Consider the following 22,410-nt stretch of genomic DNA (forward strand, 5'->3'; position numbering starts at 1 on the left):
ATGGGGCAATGATTTACTAAAAGAAGAAAAGCCCAAATATGTAATTATATTTATAAAGGGATTTTTGGCACCCCTTAGAGCTGTTTGTTTTTTTTAAAACACCCATAAAACAGGATTTGAAAAAAATGGTTACCTGTTTATTATAGACTTGAAACCAAATCTCAGGCTGGTTAACAGCAGTTGAGCCAATATTTATTGGGCTGTGATTTGCTGTTTCTTTAGCAAAATACAGTCACATCCCCTCCTCCCCATCTCACCAAACACATGGATGAATGAATGCCTCTCAGCCGATAGAACTCAATTTGGCAATTTTTCCATTTTCACCAACTTCTTCAAGTTGTGTAGGATTGTATCTAACCTGGCAGTGAATAAGGGTCTGATGAAACAATATCTAACCTACTAGGCTGAAAGGTGATTCAGAGGACAATGTCATCTAATCACCTGCTCTAACTTCCCTCCCCCTCTCCCCTCCACTGAGTCAGATCAAAGGAAGGGACCATATTTACCAGAAGGCACACCCCAAATAAATTCATCTCATGTGTGTCTTCCAGAAAAGATAAGCATGCCTGAAACTATAAATTTGTTTCAGTTATTAGTTCAGTATCAACATTCTGATTAGAAAAGGTCCCACTAGAGGGCAATATTTCTTCATGGCAAGTTTCAAAAAAACTAAACCAGTTTACTAGTAGACTTGTTCTTTTCAAGTTCCCTGTGGCAATGCACTGTGAATCATACTTCCTGAATTGTGAGACTTGTTTTAATCTAGTGAAAATAAGCATTAAATTCCCCAAAGACTAAAAGAATGACTTAGCCATCTTTTACATAATTTGTATTGCAATTGAAAATGACCAACAACAATGTCTCCTTAACCCAGAGAAAGATAAAGACTGAGCTAAGTTTCTTAACACATTTTCCCTCACTGCTCAAACAAGAATCAAGGAAATTTATTTGAAATCAAATAATAATAATAAAGAATTGCATTTAGTTCAGATTCTTCTCTACTTGGAGGATCTATTCATTATTGCAAGTTTTCTTCTGAAAAGAGCTTTAATTTGCTTTGCTTTTCTTTGGTCAGATAGTTCTTTATTAGTATCTCCCTACTTTCTTGTTTTCACTAATATCAGCCTAGATAGTCTCAATGGAGTGAGGCTCTCCACTGATTTCCCTGTCAGGCTCTTACACTTCCAGCTCATCTGCCACCTTTTTAAAACATCTTTTTCATTTCTTTATTCCTAGCTTGCAAATCTCCAATGACTCCCAATGAGCAGAGGAGAAAGTTCAAACTCTTAAGTCTGGCATTCAAGGGGTCTTCACAGGATGATTTCATATGTGTAAACACACACACACACACCCATCCCAACGAGATCTTTTATTTATACCTTAAAGTGACCTCAAATCTAATCTTTAACTGAAGAGAAATCCCTCCCTTCAACACTCTGCTTACTGCAGTTTTAATTGTTGTTAATTTTTCCCTACAACCTGCCTTAATCTCCTTCTTGGCAGCTTTCTGTCACTGATGTTCCTTTCTTTGCCCTCCGGAACCAAGAATATAAGTCTAATCCTTCTAAATGACAATTCTTCACATGCTTTAAATGATTGATGTCTCCCCAATTTCCTCAACTGATCTTCCTAAGACATATTTCTAGCTCCCTAACCAACACCAACACATCCTCCTAGAGGGCACTGAGAGCGTACAGAACTAAATACAATGTCCTTTCTCATCCTGTGCAGTTCTTGCACAAGTCTTTCCCTTACTCCCCAGAAGATGTTGTTGTTTGTAGCTTCAATCTCAAAGATCACCACAACAACAGGGAAGTGATGTTATGATATGCAAAAGAATTAAGATTTAAGTGATGGAGAGCTATGCAAAGTCACTAGCCACACTCTCTCCCCTAAAATCAACTGGGTCTAGTGGCCAAGTAGATCAGGATTACTGGAGATGAGCCTGGGTATAATAGGAGACTTTAGTTAAGGTTGTTCCCAGTTCTCAGTTTGACTGAGTCAAAGGGCATTCAGTGATCAGGGCAGGAAAGAAATGAGTCAAAGAATGTCTCTTTTACCTAGTCAAAAAAAAAAATCAATCTAGGGCGGCTAGGTGGCGCAGTGGATAGAGCACCGGCCCTGGAGTCAGGAGTACCTGGGTTCAAATTCGGTCTCAGACACTACCTAGCCATGTGGCCTTGGGCAAGCCACTTAACCCTACTGCCTTGCAAAAACCTAAAAAAAAAAAAAAAAAAAAAAAAAATCAATCTGGAAAGGTTTCTGGCCAAAACAGAAACAACAGTTATTTACATTTACTCTGAGCCAACCAGGACCCACGTGACTAGAAGACATATCTAATGCAAAGAGGCCTTTCTCTAGTCCATATTTCATGCATGCTTACTGCGGTACTTGGGTTGCCTATCTTTTATTCCTTTGACACCTCCTTTTGTAGACTGTTAATTATTGCCTATGTATCCTATACATAGCTTGCTCTGTATATATATCTGTTTGAAAACAGTCCTCTCTATTAGAATTTAAGTTCCTTAGGGGCAGGGCCTCTCTTTTGCCTTTTTTTTGGGGGGGGGGGGGTGGTATTCCCAGGGTTTAGCCAAGTGTCTGGCATATAGGTGGAGTTTAATAAATGTTTACTACCTGAAAATCATGCATATTTATGAATGCTTATGATGTTTTTTTTGCAAGATTTCTCCCAGAGAAACCATTATTGATAATGTTATGGACTGCCTCTGAGTCATCTCTTCTCAAGGTATCCCATGATTTGCAACCATCTGGACTCATTCTAGAGCCACCAAGAGAATAAACCCCTGCCTCAACAAAGGAGTGGTCAGAGAGAAGTCCCATTCCAGCTATGCTTTGGTACTTTGAGGGGGGGGGAGGAGCTTAAATTAATTGAACAGAAACTAAATGATACACTTACCTGAAGCCTAGAAAAGTCCACTTTCAGAATATATTTGTGACCTCTACCAACACTCCCATAAATGACCCCATACAAGAATTTGGGAAAACAAATGACACCCTTAAGCTGGCATCATCAGTAAACTTCGGGAAAGATTAATTTTAAACAGATTGCAAATTAGTCAAAAAGACTAATGAAAAATGATGTCATTTAAAATACTGCATGGGGCAGCTAGATGGCACAGTGGATAAAACATTAGAAAAAGAAATAATAGACCATAGTCAATATAATGCTCATTCCCCCAAATTATTCTTCTAGCAAGTTGGTTTATTGTTCTAAATAATTCAATACCCTAAAACTGGCAGGAACAACCTTCCCCCCCCCACATGAATGATAGTCATATACATGTATGTTGAAGAATCTGTCATGTTCCTATATGGAATAACTGAAGCCAAGATAATGTATCTACTCAATAAAAATAAACACCAAGTTTCTCTTATGCTGAGAACATATGTTAATTATTAGTTATTAATAATTATTGAGTTACTTTATTACTTCTCTCAGAGAATTTAATACTTAACCAATACAAGGGTATACACTGTTTAGTAGGGTGTAGTTGGGTGCCTGGCAGGAGAAAATGATGAGAAAAATTTAAGTTCCAGTTATTAAAATCCATATACAAGCAAAATAATTCTGAAAATTGTGAAACACATTTAAACAGATCTTATTATAGCTGTTATTCAGTTATTTCAGTTGTGTCCAACTCTTCATGACCCCTTGGTTTGCTTGGCAATGATACTGAAGTGGCTTGTCATTTCCTTCTCCAGCTGAGGAAACTGAGGTAAAGAGGATTAAGTGACTTGACCAGGGTCATATAGCTAGTAACTGTCAGAAGTCAAATTTGAACTCAGTTCTTTAGACTCCAGACCCAGTGCACTACTCACTGTGCCACCTAGCTGCCCCCCAAAACAAATCTTGTACTAAGGGTTAAACTGACACCCCTTTTACCTAGTAGAAAGAACAAATTCTTGGAATAAAAATAACCAAACTAGGATAAAAATGGCTTAAGATCCTGAAAAACTTTTAAGCAATGAGGAGGTAAAAGTGAGTTTAAAAAAAATACTTCTGTATTTTATGCTGTCTTTATATGCAGTTTCTTTTCTTGAAGGGAAGGGAATTGTCTTTAACATTCCTTTAATACCTATTATAGACTAACTTATATGGCTTGTTATCTTTTTGTTTTTCACATAGTACTTGCACAGTAAAAAAAACCCAGCTTTTTAAAAAAATGTTTTTTTTGAAATACATCACCTCTTAGCATAGAGGGAAAGATCTATAAAAGATTTTGGTATAAAGTGTGTGTGTGTGTGATGAATGTGTATCTTTTTCTATTTTCTCTAATAGCTAGAGAAGGCTAGTGTGATCTCCAAAAAATATGTATCATGATGGAGTTATGGAATTCTTTCTAGTCTTATTTCATATTTGTTATATGGATTGTTAAATTATAACTAACAATTTATTTCATGATGCCTGGTTTGTAATTTCTCACGACATGAAGATGAGTTTACTTTTTAGAACTTCATAATTGCAAATGGGAAATGTACTGGACTAGAGATTTCATTAGAACAGAAGTCCTATCAGCACCTTCTCCACTGCGAAGTGCTGAGGATCACTGAGGAGTTCAGTGTCTTGCCCCAGGGTCAAACAACTACTATGTTATAGGCAGGATGTGAACTCCTTCCTGTCTCCAAGGAAGACTTTCTATAAACAATAACATGCTACTTTGCTAATAGATTCTCCAGTAATAAATCTCACTTGGACTTAAAATTCTTGGGTGTGAACTTTCTCTTTTTCTCTTTCCCTAGAGTGAAAATTACCATAGTGACTCATTTGGAAAGGACTCTATGTCCAAATGTTGGAAGTGAAATGGTAGGAGACTCTGACCTCTTTCTCATTTTAAAACTCCTAGGAGAAAGAGTTGGGTTAACAGAGTAGTAGAAGAAGGTCAGCTTAGCTTCCCCAGTAACCCTCTCCCCTACAAAGATGTAGAAAACACAGATCAAATTCTAATTGGGAAATCCAAGAAAAAGCTATGATGAGTCATTTTTTCCACCTCAGGTTAGCTTAGGGAGACAGATAGACAGACGGTCTGTCTTAACACTGAGAATAGGGTCTGGCCAAGAGTGTAGATGTGCAAAGAATTACAATGCTCAGGGACTGAAAGAGAGCTGAGACTGAGCACTGGGGCAGTTAGAGAGCTCTGTATTAGTACAGGGTGCAGGAACAAGTGCCATATGGCAGCTATGTTACTTACTATGCAGTTCCAGCTCAGACCAGAGTGGGGATCTATTCAAAGGTGTGATGGGGAAGATCAGTTGCTAGTAGGCCCTAGCTGGGTACTGAGAAAGAAACAAATCTGGAAGCAAAAAGCAGTTGTGTCGTTCTGATGCCAGAAGTACAGCAAAGACTTAATTTTAACCTCTAGCCCAGCTGGAAGTCTACACCTGGAATAACCAGAATAATTTAGAATAACTTAGGCCAAAGGGGAGTCTGTGGCTCAGTCACTCTGACCCTGCAGGGTCTTCTACTGAGCTAATAGTGGCTGAGTCCTGCAGCAGTTTACTGAAGTTGCCAATCAAGGACACCAAATCTGAGTCAGAAATTATAAAACCTGGACCAGGAGCAGTGAAAAAATTCACTTTGGATCACATTATTTTGGGGGAAATTAAAAATGCAAGCTCTCCAGTCTGAGTCTTAAAAGCAATGGGATGTTGAAAAGAAAGAAGCTCAGGCCGAGAATTGCCCTAGAAGTGTACAGAACTCAGAACTAACAAAATCTGAAGTCAAGGAGGCTGAAAGAATAAAAAAAAGGGGGGGGGAGCTAGATGGCGCAGTGGATAAAACACCAGCCCTGGGGTCAGGAGTACCTGGGTTCAAATCCGGTCTCAGACACTTAATAATTGCCTAGCTGTGTGGCCTTGGGCAAGCCACTTAACCCCATTTGCCTTGCAAAAACCTAAAAGAAAAAAAAAAAAGAATAAAAAAAATAAAAAAAAGGATCTTCCCATAAAGAGTTATTATGGTTGGAAAGCATAAATCCAGAGGAAGAGAACAATTTCAAAACATCTTAAAGTCAGCCTCAAAGAAAACTGCAGCTTTTAAAAAAAGTTGAAAGTCTATTTTAAAAACCAAATGAGAGTGGCAGAGAAAAAAATAGGAAAAGAAATGAGTTGTTAAAGAAAAATATAAAAAGTGAACTAACAGCTTAGAATAAGTTTTATCCAAGAAAATGTCCTGAAAACTTCCTGAAAATTGGGATTAACTAAATGGAAACTAATGATATCATCAGACATTAAAAAAATATTTACACAAAGTCAGACTGAAAAAAATGAAGAAAATGTGAGGTATCTCATAGCAAAAACTTATCTGAAAAATAGATAAAGTAAATATAATTTAAAAATTATTAAATGTCAAAGTCATGACCAAAAAACTTCTAAAATTCATACAAGGTTCTCATTCAAATTATTGTAGTGAGTGACTAATTCAGGATTCCTCTCCTTCACATTAGTTACATTCCTGCCAAAACAGGTCTCCTTATTGTCCCCTGAATATAGGATTTCCACGTCTCACCTCTGTGCTTCTACAGAGACTGGCCCTCATAATTCTTTCCTCATTTCCATCATTAATTTTTTTTTATCCTGATTTAGGCCACATGCCTCCACTTAACAGGAAAATCTTCCTGATCCTTCTAGTTGTTGATAAATTGCATTTAAATAAATCTTACACCCCAAGGGCTAAAAAAACTTTCTAAAGGAAGTTTAAAATAGAGAAGTAAAACTGTTTTCCCCTCCTCAACCTATAGTGGATATACTTTTGTCTGTGATACACACACACACACACACACTTATCTTTATACTCAACCTCCATCTTTCTTAGAACACAAGTTTTTTGAAGGTAAGAGAGGTTTTCTGTCTTATCTTTGATTCCCTAGACACCCAGTGATGTCTTTTACATAGAAAACATTTAAAATATTTGTTGGAATCAGAATAATCAATGAGTAGGATTTCAAAAGGAAAGCTTTCAGGACATTTTCAGATTGACAATCAGTCTCTGAGAAGGTACTTCCCCCTATCCCCCCCACCCCCTTTCTTACCAGTTGTACTTTTGTTCCAAGGTAATTCTACCATAAGTTCCAGATAATTTCTGGTCAGGGCATATTCTGGCATTGATTGAGGCATTTTTTTCAGCCTGTCCCCAAAAAAACACAAAACCATACATAAGCAACAAACCCAATGACATAGGGAAACTTTATAGCAAAAAGCATCATAATAATCTATTTTCCTCTCTTGACCAAGAATGACAACATTTGTTTAGAAAAATGAGTCAAAAGAACAGAGTTCAATTATAGCAGATGATTTCTGAAAGGAGATGTGATATTAACTTGACAGAAAATAGCTACTTTCTAAATATATAGAGGGGGATCACTTAGTTAGAGGCTATAGTCAATCTGCAATCATTCTTCTTGAAAACTAGGAGGAAAAAATACCCAAGTGCAAATATATATTCAAATTCTGTTTAGGGATATTCACATAAGTAGATTCTTCAAGTAAAATGTATCCATTTACCTGAATTCCTTGATTTCCTCCATTACTACCAGGGTTTACATTCCTATCTACATAAAAGAATCAAACCTCCAATAACTATAATGAGAACTGTTAACTAGAATTTAAAAACATTAATCTTTTAGAAAAGGTAATTAAATTGAAAATAAGCTAACATCAGATTTTTTTTAAAAAACTGACCTCCAGAACATTGCCAGTGACTAACACACTTTGTAAAAGGTAAATTTTTAATATTATTTGTTGAATGACATCACGAGTTAGTACAGAATCTTCTATCCCTTCTTTATCAACATTATTGTATAATCATCATTAATGACCCAGAGGCACTGCCAGAACCTCAATGACTCAATTATGTGCACAAGGCTGTACTAAAGTAAGAAAGGAGATTCAGACTTTTAACAAAAACATTATGTTTTTGATTTAATGCAGAGATAAGTATCAAATTCTCTTAATTGGAACAATCTACTTCCTGAGTATTCCAGCTAATCGAGGTTTTATGGAACCATGCTATATCCTGAAACAAAGTTAAACAAGCCTTTACAAATTAAAGATGACAATGACATTTAAAGAACACATAGACAATGAAACAAACGCTAAATAAATTAAAGTACTAGTATATCTAAGCAAAGCTAAATGCATTCTGGAAGTGACAAAGCTGTAAGCTGAAGTTGCTGCCATGCTTAAACAGGGTGGTACTGAGGAGTGGGACCATCACTAATCCCCTAATGATTTAGAGAAAGCTGATTTATTGTCATTTCTGGAAGGAAGAATCTGTGAAATGATGGATATACAAGGATAAATGCACAAGAAATAATAATGATCAAGACATTTCCTAGGGACATGAGATCTAGAAAACTGGAAATCTTGGTAGACTCAAAGTTAGGGCACAAAGAAGAGCACACTGAATAAATTTGCCTAAAAACTGAAAAGATGAACAGGGGATTAGAAAAAAATCAACTGCCCCAATCTTTCAATTCAATTTCATTAAATTCAAGCCTTTATGAAGCAACTACGTCCTGGACACTAGGGAATAAACAGATTAAAAAAAGAAAACAAATCTCTGTTGTCAAAGAGTTTACAATCTATATCTTTAACTGAAAGCAGGGGCAGGATGGCAAAACTCAGCTATAGTTTCAGTTTCAACCTTGAAAATAGCATCATAAAACTTGAAACTACAAATAATCTTTACAAAAATAAGAATTAAATGGTTCTACCTTACTTGTACCCAAACCCACCTCTTTATCTCTTTGATACAGACTTTATGAGCTTGCTCAGGCATGCTAGATGTTCGAATTTTCTTTTCTAACATGACAATATCATCATTATCTTCATCCTCATCTTCATCTTCTAAAGTTCCAGGAATATGTGTGATCCTCCTGATGGGACGTATAGCTATAACCTTTGGGATGAAACATAATGTTAATATTACACAATATTACATATTCTTCATCTTTATTACAAGAGTAATGTTATGTGATCCTGGATCACATAACCATCATTAACTACATATGGGAGTATAAGAAAAATATTATATCATTTTTAAATAACTTTAAATCTGTATATAAAAGTAACATTGTACATAAAAGTAACATTACTATAGTTTATAAAGTGTTTCCTTCACAACAACCCAATGAGATAAGTAGTATTACCTCATTTTACAGATAAGGGAATGGGTATAGAGTGCAAAGTAATTTTCTAAAGGCACAAGTCTAGAATGAAGGGCAAGGTTATTTTTCTGTTAAGGATAACAAGCCCTAATCAATTATTATTGCTGGGCACAGAGTAGAAACAATGCTTGCTGAATACAGTGTTTTAAGTGTTGGTTAATTGGAAATGATGGAAACATCCTAGGAAAGAAGTAGAGCATTTTAGAACAGTGCTTTTATTTTAATACTGTAAATTGCTCAAAAAAAGATGGACTGACTTGCAGTCTCACTCTGAGACCGATAAGAGTGACATAAAGCAGCGGAAATATCCTAAAATTTATACAGTAGGACTGAAGTTCCTTGACTCAACAATGCCAAGAAATGTGATCCTCTGCTTCTTTACACATTTAACAAAATTTAGAATATTAATTCTGAAATATAATTGTAATGCTCTGATATTTATCCTAGAGACATTATAAAAACTCATAATTCCTTCCCTATGGGCAAAAATACTCAGGAATATAGAATTTTAACAGCTATTTCCTTGATACAAATAGTTATTTATCATCTGACCAAGTAAGATCAGTTTTCTTCTCATATTCTTCCCCTTCTTCTAAAAAGTCCTGGCTCCTTTCCCTTTTGCCTTCAAAGCATGTACAGAATCTCACATTTCAAAAAACAAACACTTGGTCTGTGTTTTGTTGGTCTTTGTTGACTTCTTTTAGGTACCATTCTATTTCTTTCCTTTTTTTTTTCACTGCTATGCTTTTCAAATAAATCATCTCTGCCCATTGCTTTCCATTTCTTTATCTCACAAATTCCCCCAATTTAGCCCAGATTACTTATACTTCTACCACTCTATTGAAATTGCATGTCTGATTTGAAAGATTTCATTTGGATTTATAAAGAAGGAACTTTCTATTGATGATGGCATTGGCTCCTATGGGTTTAATTATTATTTTTCTGCAGATGAATTTTAGATCTATAATACATATATGTGGATATCTTTGTATGTGTATCTGTCAGTCATTCAATATTTATTAAGTGTCAAGTTTCAGACACCCTGTTAAGCACTGGAAATACAAACAGAAGGGAAGGAAGAGTCTCTGCCTAGGGAGCTCTATTTGTATACAGCAGAGATATACGTATATAAATATGTGCGTGTCTGTGTGTGTCCTTACAAATGCACATGAACACAGATATGATATATGGGATGAATGAAAATGGGCTGAGAGGAAGATGTTGAGGTTGGAAATCTAGACAGGGCACAAATTCAGAAGTCTATTTCTCTTCTTAGATTTCTTCATTTCCTAAGTCCATTTTTAACATCATGTCAGCTCATTTTTCTTCATTCTACATTCTCTAATCAATTATTAAGCATTTATCAAGTCAGGAGAGATAAAGAAAATGTAAAAACAGTCTGCTCTCAAGGAACTTAAATTCTAATGGGGCTGGCAAGTATATGAGATACATATAAAATAGATCTAAGCAGTTGCCAAATTTTTCAGGTTTGTTTCCCAGTATCTCTTAACCTGTTTCCTTCACTGTCCTCACTTGGCCATTTCCCTAGTCCATGCCCTTATTAGTTTTCACCAAGACACTCACTAGTTATGGGACCCTTGGCAAGTCACCTAAACCCACTAAACCCCACTTTCTTTATCAACAATGTGAGGGGTATGGTGTGGATGTACCCAAAGTCCTGTGCAGTTCTTGATCCTGGATCACATAACCATCAATAACCTTTTAATTAGTCTTCTTTCCATGTTATATCTCTTCTTACTATCAAAATAATTTTCCTTAAGCTTAGGTCTAACCACATCACTTTCTTACTCAAGAGACAATAGCCACACTCCTCCCTCACCCTCAATTGCCTTATGATAAGACATAAAACTTCTCCATTAGGCTCTTAAAGTACTTGATATATTATAGGTGGATTATTTGGGTAATCTGACCCCAATCTATAGGCAGTTAGGTGGCGCAGTAGATTAAGGGTGAGGCCTAGAGTCAGAAAGACTAATCTGAGTTCAAATCTGGCCTTAGATACTTACTAGTTATATGATCTTAGACATTTAACTCTATTTAACATCTGTAAAATGAGCTAAAAAAGGAAATAAAAAAGCACCAATATCTTTGTTAAGAAACCACCCCAAGAACAAAGTTCAAGGACTATTCCCTTCTTAGACTTCTTGTCTCTTCCTTAAGGATATGATTTCTTTCTCATCACACTCAATTTGGATCAATGTACAACATGGAAACAAAGTAAAGACTGACAGATTGCTTTCTGTGGGGGTGGAAGTAAGATTGGGGGGGAAATTGTAAAACTCAAATAATATCTTTAATAAAAAAAAACACAATTTAATGAAAAAAAAGGTAAGCTAAAATAAAAAAAAAAGAAAGAAACCATCCCAAATGGAGTCATGAAGTTGGATATGACTGCAAATGACTTAACAATAAGGATCTTCTTAGGACTTAAGTATCCTTACCATTCTTAGTAAATTCTTATATAAACATATCCTTAAGGACTTCTAAGAACTTCCAGATTGAACTAGACTTCAGTTTCTTCATCTGTCAAATGGATGGGTTAAAATAAATGATCTCTTACATCCCCTCAAACAGCAAAATCCTAAACATTTCTGTGATATACCAGTCTCAATACTTATTCCTCCCAGTCCTTCCTATATACTTTTGTCTGAAAAATATTTTTAGAACACTAACTGCTTCATGCTACACTCATGCCACAGAAACATCCAGTGCCTCAAATATAAAACTTAAATTAGTCTGGTACTCAAAGCCCTCCAAGTTTTCTCCAGACTATAAATGCTAGTATGCCTCAGCTGTTTCCTAACTGTTCCTATCAGCCCTTTTTCCTGATGGTGATGTTGGAACCTAAGGATTCTAGACCAGTCATCCTCATTCTCCAAACTACAATACCATGCCCCTATTTGGAAACCCCCCTCAACTTTTCAACTCCTCTTTATATACTGTCTTCCCCAACTAGAATGCCCCCGATTCCTTTGCATTTCAAGGACTAAACAGTGACTAAAAGAAGCACCAGAATAAAAATGATAAGTCCTGAAATCTTTTCTTAGGTTTGTCCTAATGAGCTGTTACACCTCTGATATACCCCTTCCCTACCACAAAGTCCAATTCCTCATTTGTAAAATGAGAAGACTTAAGACTGAATCTCTAAAATCTCTTCTAGCTCTAACATTCTGATGTCTTTAAACATACCAATAAAATCTTGGTTATCTGGAACTATTAGAGGACAAGCTATTTTAGGTTAGATGACTGAGTTTCCTGGATAAAAGAAAGTTTATCCCATTATGTACTAGTTGCTGCTATCTTAAAAATAGGGATAATAAATGTAATTAAACTTGGTTTTCATGACTAGAGATCATCATTATGAACATCAATTATTGTACCATGCATTAATTCAATGATACCTGTTGAACCTGTTGTTATGTAGGGTTGTAGAACACACAGTAATTTTTTTTATACTTTCTCTGTCTCTTATTTCATTGTCAGGCTGATGCCAATCTTTTCCTGCTGCTAAAAATATGTCCATCAATAGCCTTCCCCCCTGCAATATATTGATGTTTCTCTGTTGCAGGCTTGCAAACCAGAGCCAAACTTTTATAACTGTGTATATAAAAAAGAATAAATGGATTCTGATGAGGACCAGAGAGGGATCTCATATGAGATTTATTGAAGTCTCTGTGCCACTCCTCCATCCCCACTCCTTATTTCCTTGTTCTTATTTGCATTTTGGATAAGTAAGGTGGCTAAATAAATGAGTTCTAGATTGAAATGACATTACTATAGAAACCTGAAGATTATTAAGAGCTATCAAAATCACCTGAAATCTTGAAAAAAAAATTAAAATTAAAAATAAGGCTTACCCGCTTATCATCATCTTGCTTGTGTTTTCTGGTTTTCTGAAGTAATTTAAGGCCTTCGATTTGTCTTACCAATAAAGGTATGGTCATTTTGAATCTCTCCTCTAGACTCACAGCATCCAAAATCTGACAAAAACATGAGTATAGTGAATAATGAATAGTATCTGCTTGTGATATTTTGGTAGGTATTCATTTCAGGAATTACATATGGTCCATAGCTTTAAAAAAAAAAAGATAAAACTTGATACAAGTTTGTTTTTTGGGGGGGGTGAGGGGGGGGCAAGGCAATAGGATTAAGTCCCACAGTTAAGTAAGTATTAAGTGTCTAAGGCCAAATTTGAACTCAGGTCCTCCTGATTCCAGGGCTGGCACTTTATCCACTCTGCCACTCAGCTATCCCTTGATAGAAGTTATTATGAAAAAACACAGGTAAAGTAACACAATAAAAATAAAGAGGCAATTTTAAACAGCCTTTATATATTTTAAAACATTACAGTGATTAATTTTACCATATTAATAAGAATATTAATTTTAGCATATTAATAAGAACATTTCAGAGAAATAAAGGAGATGTCAAGATCTCTTGAAAAATTAAGTGTTGAATAATCAAATGTTAAATGTAATATGGTAAAAATGGAATAAAGATCATTTTTAACTTTTCCCTTTTTCTAGTGATATGCCTTTACAGTACAGCATAATTCTATCATAATAATTACCAATGATATTTATATAGAACCTTCAGGTTTCCAAAGTTACCTACATTAACATATCCTACTATAATCTTACAATCACCACATAAGATAGATACTACAGACATCCTTATTTTACATATGAAGAAACTGAGGCTCAGCAAGGGAAGTAACTTGCCCATGGTCATGTGGCACAAACATTAGTTTTACCCCACTACCTCATACTAGTTCTCTAAAACATTTCAAAATAATCAAGTCAGGCAGCTAGGTGGTGAGGTAGATAGAACATTGCTCTGGATTCAGGAGGACCTAAGTTCAAATCCAGCCTCAAACACTTAATTACCTAGCTGTGTGACCTTGGCCAAGTCATTTAACTTCATTGCCTTAAAATTAAAGAAAAATAATCAAGTCTTGGGCAAAATAGCACAGTATTTTTCAGTTATAATATATGTGGAATGGTACATTACTAAAAAAGCTATGTGATAAAGATTTCTGGTAAACATTTTAATCACTGACTCTAGTTAATGGTAATTCATTTCTAACAGTAAGGCTATTTAGCCAAAGCACAACCTAGATTCAAAATGAAAGTAAAAAGGAATTTGGAATTCATAAAGGGAGCACAATACCTGGAGTTTCTCTTTGTTGCTTGTACGGATAATTGAGGTGAGAATGTCTGGTAATGCTTCCCTTGGCAGACTGTCTAAAAGACGTCTCAATTTAGCAACAGCAGGGACAGACATATCCAACATTTCAACCAGCTACAAAGGGAAGAAAAAGCACATTTTTAGAAAGTTATCTGACATCCTTTCTGAATGACAATATAACCTGGCTTTCTAAATTTAGATTAAATGCCTGGTAATTGGAGAATTATTTTAAAAATAATAAAAGTTAAAAGAATAAAATAATCATAATAAATGATAATAAAATTATAAATAAATTATAAATAACAAAAATAAATTATTTTAAAGAAAGATTACGGGGCGGCTAGGTGGCATAGTGGATAAAGCACCGGCCTTGGAGTCAGGAGTACCTGGGTTCAAATCCGGTCTCACACACTTAATAATTACCTAGCTGTGTGGCCTTGGGCAAGCCACTTAACCCCATTTGCCTTGCAAAAATCTAAAAAAAAAAAAAAAAAAAGATTACTCACTCTTTAGAAGAAAGATCTTTTAGGAACAAAAAAGAATTATGATGAGGCTTTTCAAAATCTCAATCTCAATGAAAAACAAAGGATTTTTGTGTTTCCTTCTAGGACTTATGAGTGGCTCTTTGTAAATTCTATCTTTGATTTACAAAAAGGAAGATACACTTAAAAATCAGGAATTCCTAACCTGTGGTCTCTGAACATTTTTTAAATTATCTTGATACCTGTTTTTTTAGAACTACTGATTTCCTTTGTAATTCTATGTATTTTATCTTCTGCATACAGAAACATTCTTCTGAGAAGTGGACCACAGGCTTTCACAGACAGCCCAAGGGAAGTCCTTTTATGAACTGTGGGGACATCTGGAAATGAAACTCAAAGGGTGCTGTCCATCTCTGATATTGTCTTCTCAGACACTGTGTCTGTTAGGTACTAATGGATACAATATTATCCTTGTATCAATCTATCATAATTAGAAATTGCCAATTTCAAGACCTTTCAAACAGTAATGAGTTCAAAATTCTGTCCTAAATAAGAAGCTCTGGTAGTTTTCCTGGAGTAAAATGCTAAAAATTTAATATATTATTTCTAAATAAGCCGGGCTACAAAAGTACTAGATGGAAGGACATATGTTGGCAAGAGTTGCCATGTACTCTGACCTGATAATACCACATCAAGGTTACTATGTTCAAATCTGGGTACTAGAGCATTATAAAGAACACTGAAAAACAGGAGAGTATTCAGAGAAAGGTGACCAGGCCAAAATGAGATCCAAAGATCACACCATTTGAGCATTAGCTGAGGGAACTGTTGAATGTTTAACTTGGAGAAGAAAAGTCTTATTATTAGGAAAATGACATGACAACTACTTAACACATTCAAAGTTGAGTAGAAGCACTGAGATGTTAGGTCTCAAACTGCAGAATTAAGAAGAGTGGAAATTTTAGGTTCTATGTAAGGAAAAAATGCCTTTTCAAAAATTTTTTAAAAAAATTTTGTTAGTGCCTACATTTTTTTATACTTTACATTTCCAAATTGAACCATCTCTTATAACAAAGGAAAATGGTTATTCAAAATCAACTAACACCATGAATAAATCTAAGTGGGCATTATCTATCAAAAGGATTTAACATCCATCATCTAGTATTTAATCTGTTTTTTCCTGAATTTTAGCATTATCTTGATTTTTTATTATTGTAGCTACCATTTAAAATATTCTCTTGATTCTACATTAAGTCATGAGTATTTTTTAAATAAGTTTTTATTATATATTTTTTCAACATCATCATAATTTCTGTTACCTTTCCTCTTCCAGAGAATCATTTCATAATATTTTTTTCAACAACTAAAAAAGAAGTGGAAAAAGTCATTTTAATCTAGCTATACACAAAAAATTCTGAAAACATGTGCAGCGTGCAATACTAGTGGATATCTGTAAAGGTGGGAGTGTCTTTTCACATCTCTTCATTCAAGTCATGTTTGTTTGTCACAATTTTGCAACAACGACTGTATTTTTTGGTTTGTGATTGTTATTTTATTGTTTCAGTATGAGGGTATTTTGTTTTCTTGGTTCTTTCTTAACTCACTTTGCAGTAGTTCACATAGAGCTTTCCATTCTTTTCCATATTCATCACATGCATCCTTTCTGACAGCACAGCAATACTCCATTAAGGCATGGGCCACATTCCTCAACTGATGGGCATCTCCTTTGTTTCTAATTCACTGCTACCACAAAAAATAGTGCTGCTACAAATATATATATGGGGGACTTTCTTCTTATGAAAAATTCCCATTGGATATAATGGAATCCCTGGACCAAAGGGTTTGGAACATTTTAGTCCCTTTATTTACATAATTACAAACTGCCTTCAGTTCTACCAATTACGTATTGATGTGCCTATCTTCCCACAATCCATCCCACACTAACTATTGTCATCTTTTGATACTGTTGTCTATTTGTAGAGGATAAAATAAAATCTCAAGAACTGTTCTGATTTACATTTATCTTATTAGTGATTTGGAGCATTCTTTCATGTGGTTCTCAATACTTTTTTTCTTTCGGTTTTTGCAAGGCAATGGGCTTAAGTGGCATGCCCAAGGCCACACAGCTAGATAATTAAGTGTCTGAGGCCGGATTTGAACTCAGGTACTCCTGAACTCCAGGGCCGGTGCTCTATCCACTGCACCACCTAGCCACCCTTGGTTATTAGTACTTTGCAAATTCTTTTGAGAACTGTTTATTCTTAATTTTTTACCCTTGATCTATCAAGGAATGGCTTTTGGTAGCATATATATCTATTAACTATTTATATAAATTTAATACCAAACCTTATCAGAGAAATCTGATAAAGATTTTTTTCCCCACTCAACCACTTTCTTTCTTATTCCAGGTGCATTAATTTTGAAGAAGCTTTTCAGTTTCAAGTAATCAAAGTTATCTATATTATTTTGTAATGGTCTTTATTCCTTGTATGGTTAAGAATAAATATGATCTATATATCATCTACATCCTATTATCATGTACTTTTTTTTAGTTTTTTCTTTGTTGCAAGGCAGTAGGGTTAAGTGATGTGCCCAAGATCACACAGCTAGGTAATTATTATGTGGCTGAGCCCAGATTTGAATTCAGGTCTTTCTGACTCCAGGGCCGGTGCTCTATTCACTGCACCCCCACCTACTGCCCCTAATATTATCTACTTCTAATTCTTTTAAATTGTCATCTTTAATATTAAGGTCCCATTTATATAAATAAATTGTAGCATATGTAATGTCTAATTTCTGGCAAGCTACTTTCCAGTTTTCCCAGAATTTTACCAAAAAAAGAGTTCTTTCCTAAAAATGTTATGATTTCTGCTTTATCAAACACCAACTTCCATTGTTTTTGATTCTCCCTTGTCTTATCTATTCCAATGATCTAAAATCTATTTTTTAAACAATATTAGATGGTTTTGATACTGTTACTTTATAACTAAGGTCTGCAAATACTATTCCTCTTTAATTTCTACCTCTTATCATAATTTCCTTTGATATTCCAGAATGTCTGTTTTTCCAAATTAATTTTGTTATTATTTTATCAAGTCCATAAAGTATCTTTTTGATAATCTGATTAGTAATAAATATGAATCTCGTAAGAAAAACCTTAACAATCAGAGCAGTCCACGACTGCCTCACTCTTCAGTAGGAGGTGGGGATGGAAGGGAGGCAAGATTATGGATGGGAATGTAGCATATGTTACTGGACTTGAGTAATGTGGTTAATTTTACTAAACTGCTTCTTCTTTAAAAATTATTTTTGTTGTTATGTTGTTGTTTTAAGGGATGACTCTGGATTGGGGAGATAGGAATGATTTGTTGAGAAATGAAGGTGAAATAAAAACAAAAACTGGGGGCAGCTAGGTGGCAGTGAATAGAGAACCTGCCCTGTAGTCGAAAGTTTAAATCTGGCCTCAGACACTTATTAATTACCTAGCTTTGTGAACATGGGCAAGTCACTTAACCCCATTGCCTTAAATAAATGAATAAAGACTAAACTGAACAACAAAAGCTATCCAGTGGATTGACTGCTTAATGAAGATGTTGGAAAGAGGACTCCTATTCAGGTACTCCTGTTCAAATGAACTTCAAGGTCCTTCCTAATTTATAATCAGTTATTCTGGAATTTGGACAGAATTTCAAAAATTCATCTAATCTATTCCCATCCTAAGAATTAGTTCTACTACAGTTAGCACACAAGACAGCAATTTTTTGCATGATCTTTTAACATTTAGTGGCATGATCATGCTGTGCTAAGGACTGCATAGCCCAGAACAATCCCTACAATCAAGCTCTTGTTCTAAGATAAAATGATAAGTATTCATCTACTATTCATTTTTTTCTGATTATTAAAAAAGGGTATATCTTACATACTGTATGTGGAAAATTATACAAAAATCTAAGTATGTGAGAATATACAAATTAATCTACCTAATGTAAATAAGACTCCTGAATATAATGAAGTTTGAGAAATAAAAAGTCATTTAAAGGTGAACCTGGAGGTTTTTTTTTTTTTTACAATGGTGTATAAATTAGCAGGAATAAAGTTAAAATAAGTATTTCCTACTTATACAATGAACCTCAACATTTTATATCTTTAAAAATTTAACATGAACGATCATCTTCCTTTTGCCTCAAACACTAGTTTCATATATGAACTGGCAGTGAGTTCATAAGATTGCAACATGTTTTCACTTTGAATATTATATATAGCTTTGATGAACAGTCCATTCCTCCCAAGTCTAGTCTTGATTTTAGCCTATAGGTTTTTTGTTTTGTTTTATTTTTGTGAGGCAATGGGGTTAAGTAACTTGCCCAAGGACACACAACAAGTAAGAATCAAATGTCTGAGGCTTCATTTGAACACAGTTCCTCCTACCTCCAGAGTCAGTGCTCTAGTCCATAGGTTTTTTTTTTTTACTTTTAGGTCTTTGCAAGGCAACGGGGTTAAGAAGCTTGCCCAAGGCCACACAGCTAGGTAATTATTAAGTGTCTGAGACCAGATTTGAACTCAGGTTCTCCTAACTCCAGGGCCTGTGCTCTATCCACTGTGCCACCTAGCTGCCCCCTAGTCCATAGGTTTTTAAAAGAGTTAAAACTAGGCAAATTTCCAGAGCAATGAAGAATTTTCATTTCCATCTCTTGAATCAATGTCTTGGCCTTTCAAGATATAGCTTTCATGTTAAAGTACTCAGGTCAACGCAAGGTCATATTGCAATATTCCCTCTTCATACCAGATTTCTCTAATTTCAGAATGATTCTGCTTCTTGGCATAGCAATATATGTATCAGAAGTCACCCTTCCTTTAACATGGACAAGACAAAGAAACACAATGAAAATTTTTTAAATTTTTAAAAATTTTTATTTAAGGCAATAGGATTAAGTGACTTGTCCAAAGTCATGCAGCTAGGGTAATTAAGTCTGAGGTCACATTTGAACTTAGGTCCTCCTAACTCCAGGGCAGGTGCTCTATTCACTGTACCACCTAACTGCCCTCCAGTGAAAATTAAAAAAAAACAAACAAAACCAAACCTGAAGAAGCTTATTGGGTGGATGCTTTCTAGTCTGATGCAAATGCCTAGATCTTACAGGCTCCCCTATACTGCTTCTGAAAATAGTATACAAGGTATACTTAAATTGTAAAAGCTTCTTCACTTAAACTGACATTTTCTCCAACTTTAGGACAACACGCTATGTGTAATGACAAGCATTTTTAATTCATAGTAAGTTTTTGACTGGTCTTTTACAATTTCAAGAAGCACAACTGCACTGTGGAGGAGTCCCTCAGAAGACCTCTGCTTGTTTTCTGAGGATTAATTAGGCTATTTTATATCAGTAATTTCTTGGTTCTCAACTTTTTTTAAATTTTCAACTACTTTCCTTTGCTTCAGTGTAAATAATCTTGCCATTGTGATCTTGTGCAATTCTTAAAACACCTGACTTCTCCACACTAGTTAGTGCCTACTAAAGAAGCTCTCATAGTTAGGAAGTATATTCCTTAAGAATTATAACCTTTATATATTTCCTCAAAGAAATAATCATTCTTAAAAAACACAGAAAAGCACACAAAAGAGTAACACATGCCACAGTAAATTAGGAATTCAAAAACCTTTGCTAGGAAAATGAGAAGTTTTTGGAAAATTGCTAAACTTAGACAAGTTATTAAAGGTTTTGGGGGGGAGGGGTTTTAATCTTTCTTCCAATATTTTCACTAGAATGATAGGAACGGGAAACTTCCCTTCCTTTTAAGAAATTTATTTACTTAAGGAAATACGGTTAAGTGACTTGCCCAGGTCCTCCTGACTCCAGGGCTGGTGCTCCATCCACTGCACCAGGTAGCTGCCAAACTGTTCAAATAAGTATACATTAATTCTTTGAGGTTATTAAGAAGTTGAAGGCTTTGTTTTTTTTATTTATTTGGTTTTTTTAGGCAAATGGGATTAAGTGGCTTGCCCAAGGCCACACAGCTAGGTAATTAAAAAGTGTCTGAGACCAGATTTGAACCCAGGTACTCATGACTCCAGGGCCGGTGCTTTATCCACTGCACCACCTAGCTGCCCCTAAGTTGAAGGCTTTAAAAAAATTTAAATGGGTTTAGGGATAAGGTCTCTTGACCTTTTGAGAGAACAATTCAGTGAAGATAGTCAACTGTTAATAATCACTTCAGCTTTTTTTCTGAAGTTAATTAATTGTTCTATTTCACCCTTTTGAATGGTCCTTTTTCACCCCTCAAAGCAATTGTTTCAAATTGCCTAGAGAAGAGAGATGGGTTTGGAGTTAACAAAGACCCATCTGACAATCCTAATACTGATTAGCTGTTTGACCACAGGCAAGTCACTTAACTATCTAGACCTCAGTTTCCTCATCTGTAAAATGAGGGTAAATAATACCTAGCCAATCCACCACTAAGTTACTGGGAGGTTCAAACAAGATAATGTGTTTTTGAAAATGGCTTTGTCAATGTTAAAGCACTCAGTGAATGTCAGTCTTTTTTTCTTGTCCCAAACCACAGTTCTATTTTTCCAGAATCACAGCTAAAGGCAGAGCTTCCTACTTCATAGACGGAAGTCATCCAAAGCATATGCACTCAGCAACCTTTATCTAGTTCCTCAAATTTCTCAGCATCAATAATAACATTTACTCTTTTTTCTCTCTGTTCAAAAAACAAGAATCCTCACTACTCTCTATCCTGACCTGTGCTCTGGGTCCTGTTCCTTCCAACCCCTTCTAGTGATGACTTCTGAAACTGGCAATCACCATCTCTTTCCCTTTTCTAGTTCTTTCTCATCATCTTTCTCATCCCTTTCACTAGTTTATCCCATATGCCTTAATTCAGGCTCTGATTTCCTAAGTTATAAACTAATAAATAAAATCCTTCCAAATAAAACCCTCTTTTTGATGTCCTTCATCCAATTACTAGCCTATTATCTCTAATCCACTTTCGGGAGTTCTCATAGTGGTAAATTGTTTGTAATGGAGGCCTCTGCGTCCTCAATGGCTGCATTTTCTCATTTTTCACATTTTCTATTCCTTGTTTAGGCTTCTTCTCATTCTTTACCATCTCCCTTCTCTTTATCCTCTAAGTCCTTACTCATTAAAATGAGTAAGGCTAGTAATAATGATGGCATACTCAATATGTCCAAGGACTTAAGAACAGCAAATTTTTCAAGTGATACTAACTCAATTCTCAAAAGGAAATGAGACATACGTACTTAAAAAAAAACCAGTTGTTGTCAGTGGTGTCTATCATTTAAATGTCTATAAAAAAACTCAAGGGCAAAATTAACTAACCAACATTTTCATTTATGTTGAAAAAAGGGGAGATCCCTGGACTGTTTCAGTTGAAATACTTATGAATGTACAAAACATTGGGCTACTATACTCTACTTTTTCACCTTTCCAATTAATCAAAATTTTGCTGTTGTGAAAGAAGTCCCATTCATTTCAGTTCTCTCATGAAGATACAGAAAAGTTGCACAATTGACC

General features: G+C 35.1%; 1 protein-coding gene across 1 annotated transcript in view; it reads right to left on the bottom strand.

Annotated features, from left to right (window-relative positions):
- The window catches only part of LONP2 (lon peptidase 2, peroxisomal), a 133,615-nt gene that overhangs the window by 101,037 nt on the left and 10,168 nt on the right, over positions 1 to 22,410 (bottom strand). The window contains exons 3-6 of the mRNA XM_074211398.1: positions 14,376 to 14,507; positions 13,064 to 13,186; positions 8,754 to 8,917; positions 7,050 to 7,144 (exon numbers count right to left, since the gene is read on the bottom strand). Of these exons, the coding sequence (XP_074067499.1) occupies positions 7,050 to 7,144; positions 8,754 to 8,917; positions 13,064 to 13,186; positions 14,376 to 14,507 (514 nt within the window). The remainder of the gene's footprint in view (positions 1 to 7,049; positions 7,145 to 8,753; positions 8,918 to 13,063; positions 13,187 to 14,375; positions 14,508 to 22,410) is intronic.

The sequence above is a fragment of the Macrotis lagotis genome, chromosome 1 (assembly GCF_037893015.1).
Source record: "Macrotis lagotis isolate mMagLag1 chromosome 1, bilby.v1.9.chrom.fasta, whole genome shotgun sequence".
Classification (NCBI taxonomy): domain Eukaryota; kingdom Metazoa; phylum Chordata; class Mammalia; order Peramelemorphia; family Peramelidae; genus Macrotis; species Macrotis lagotis.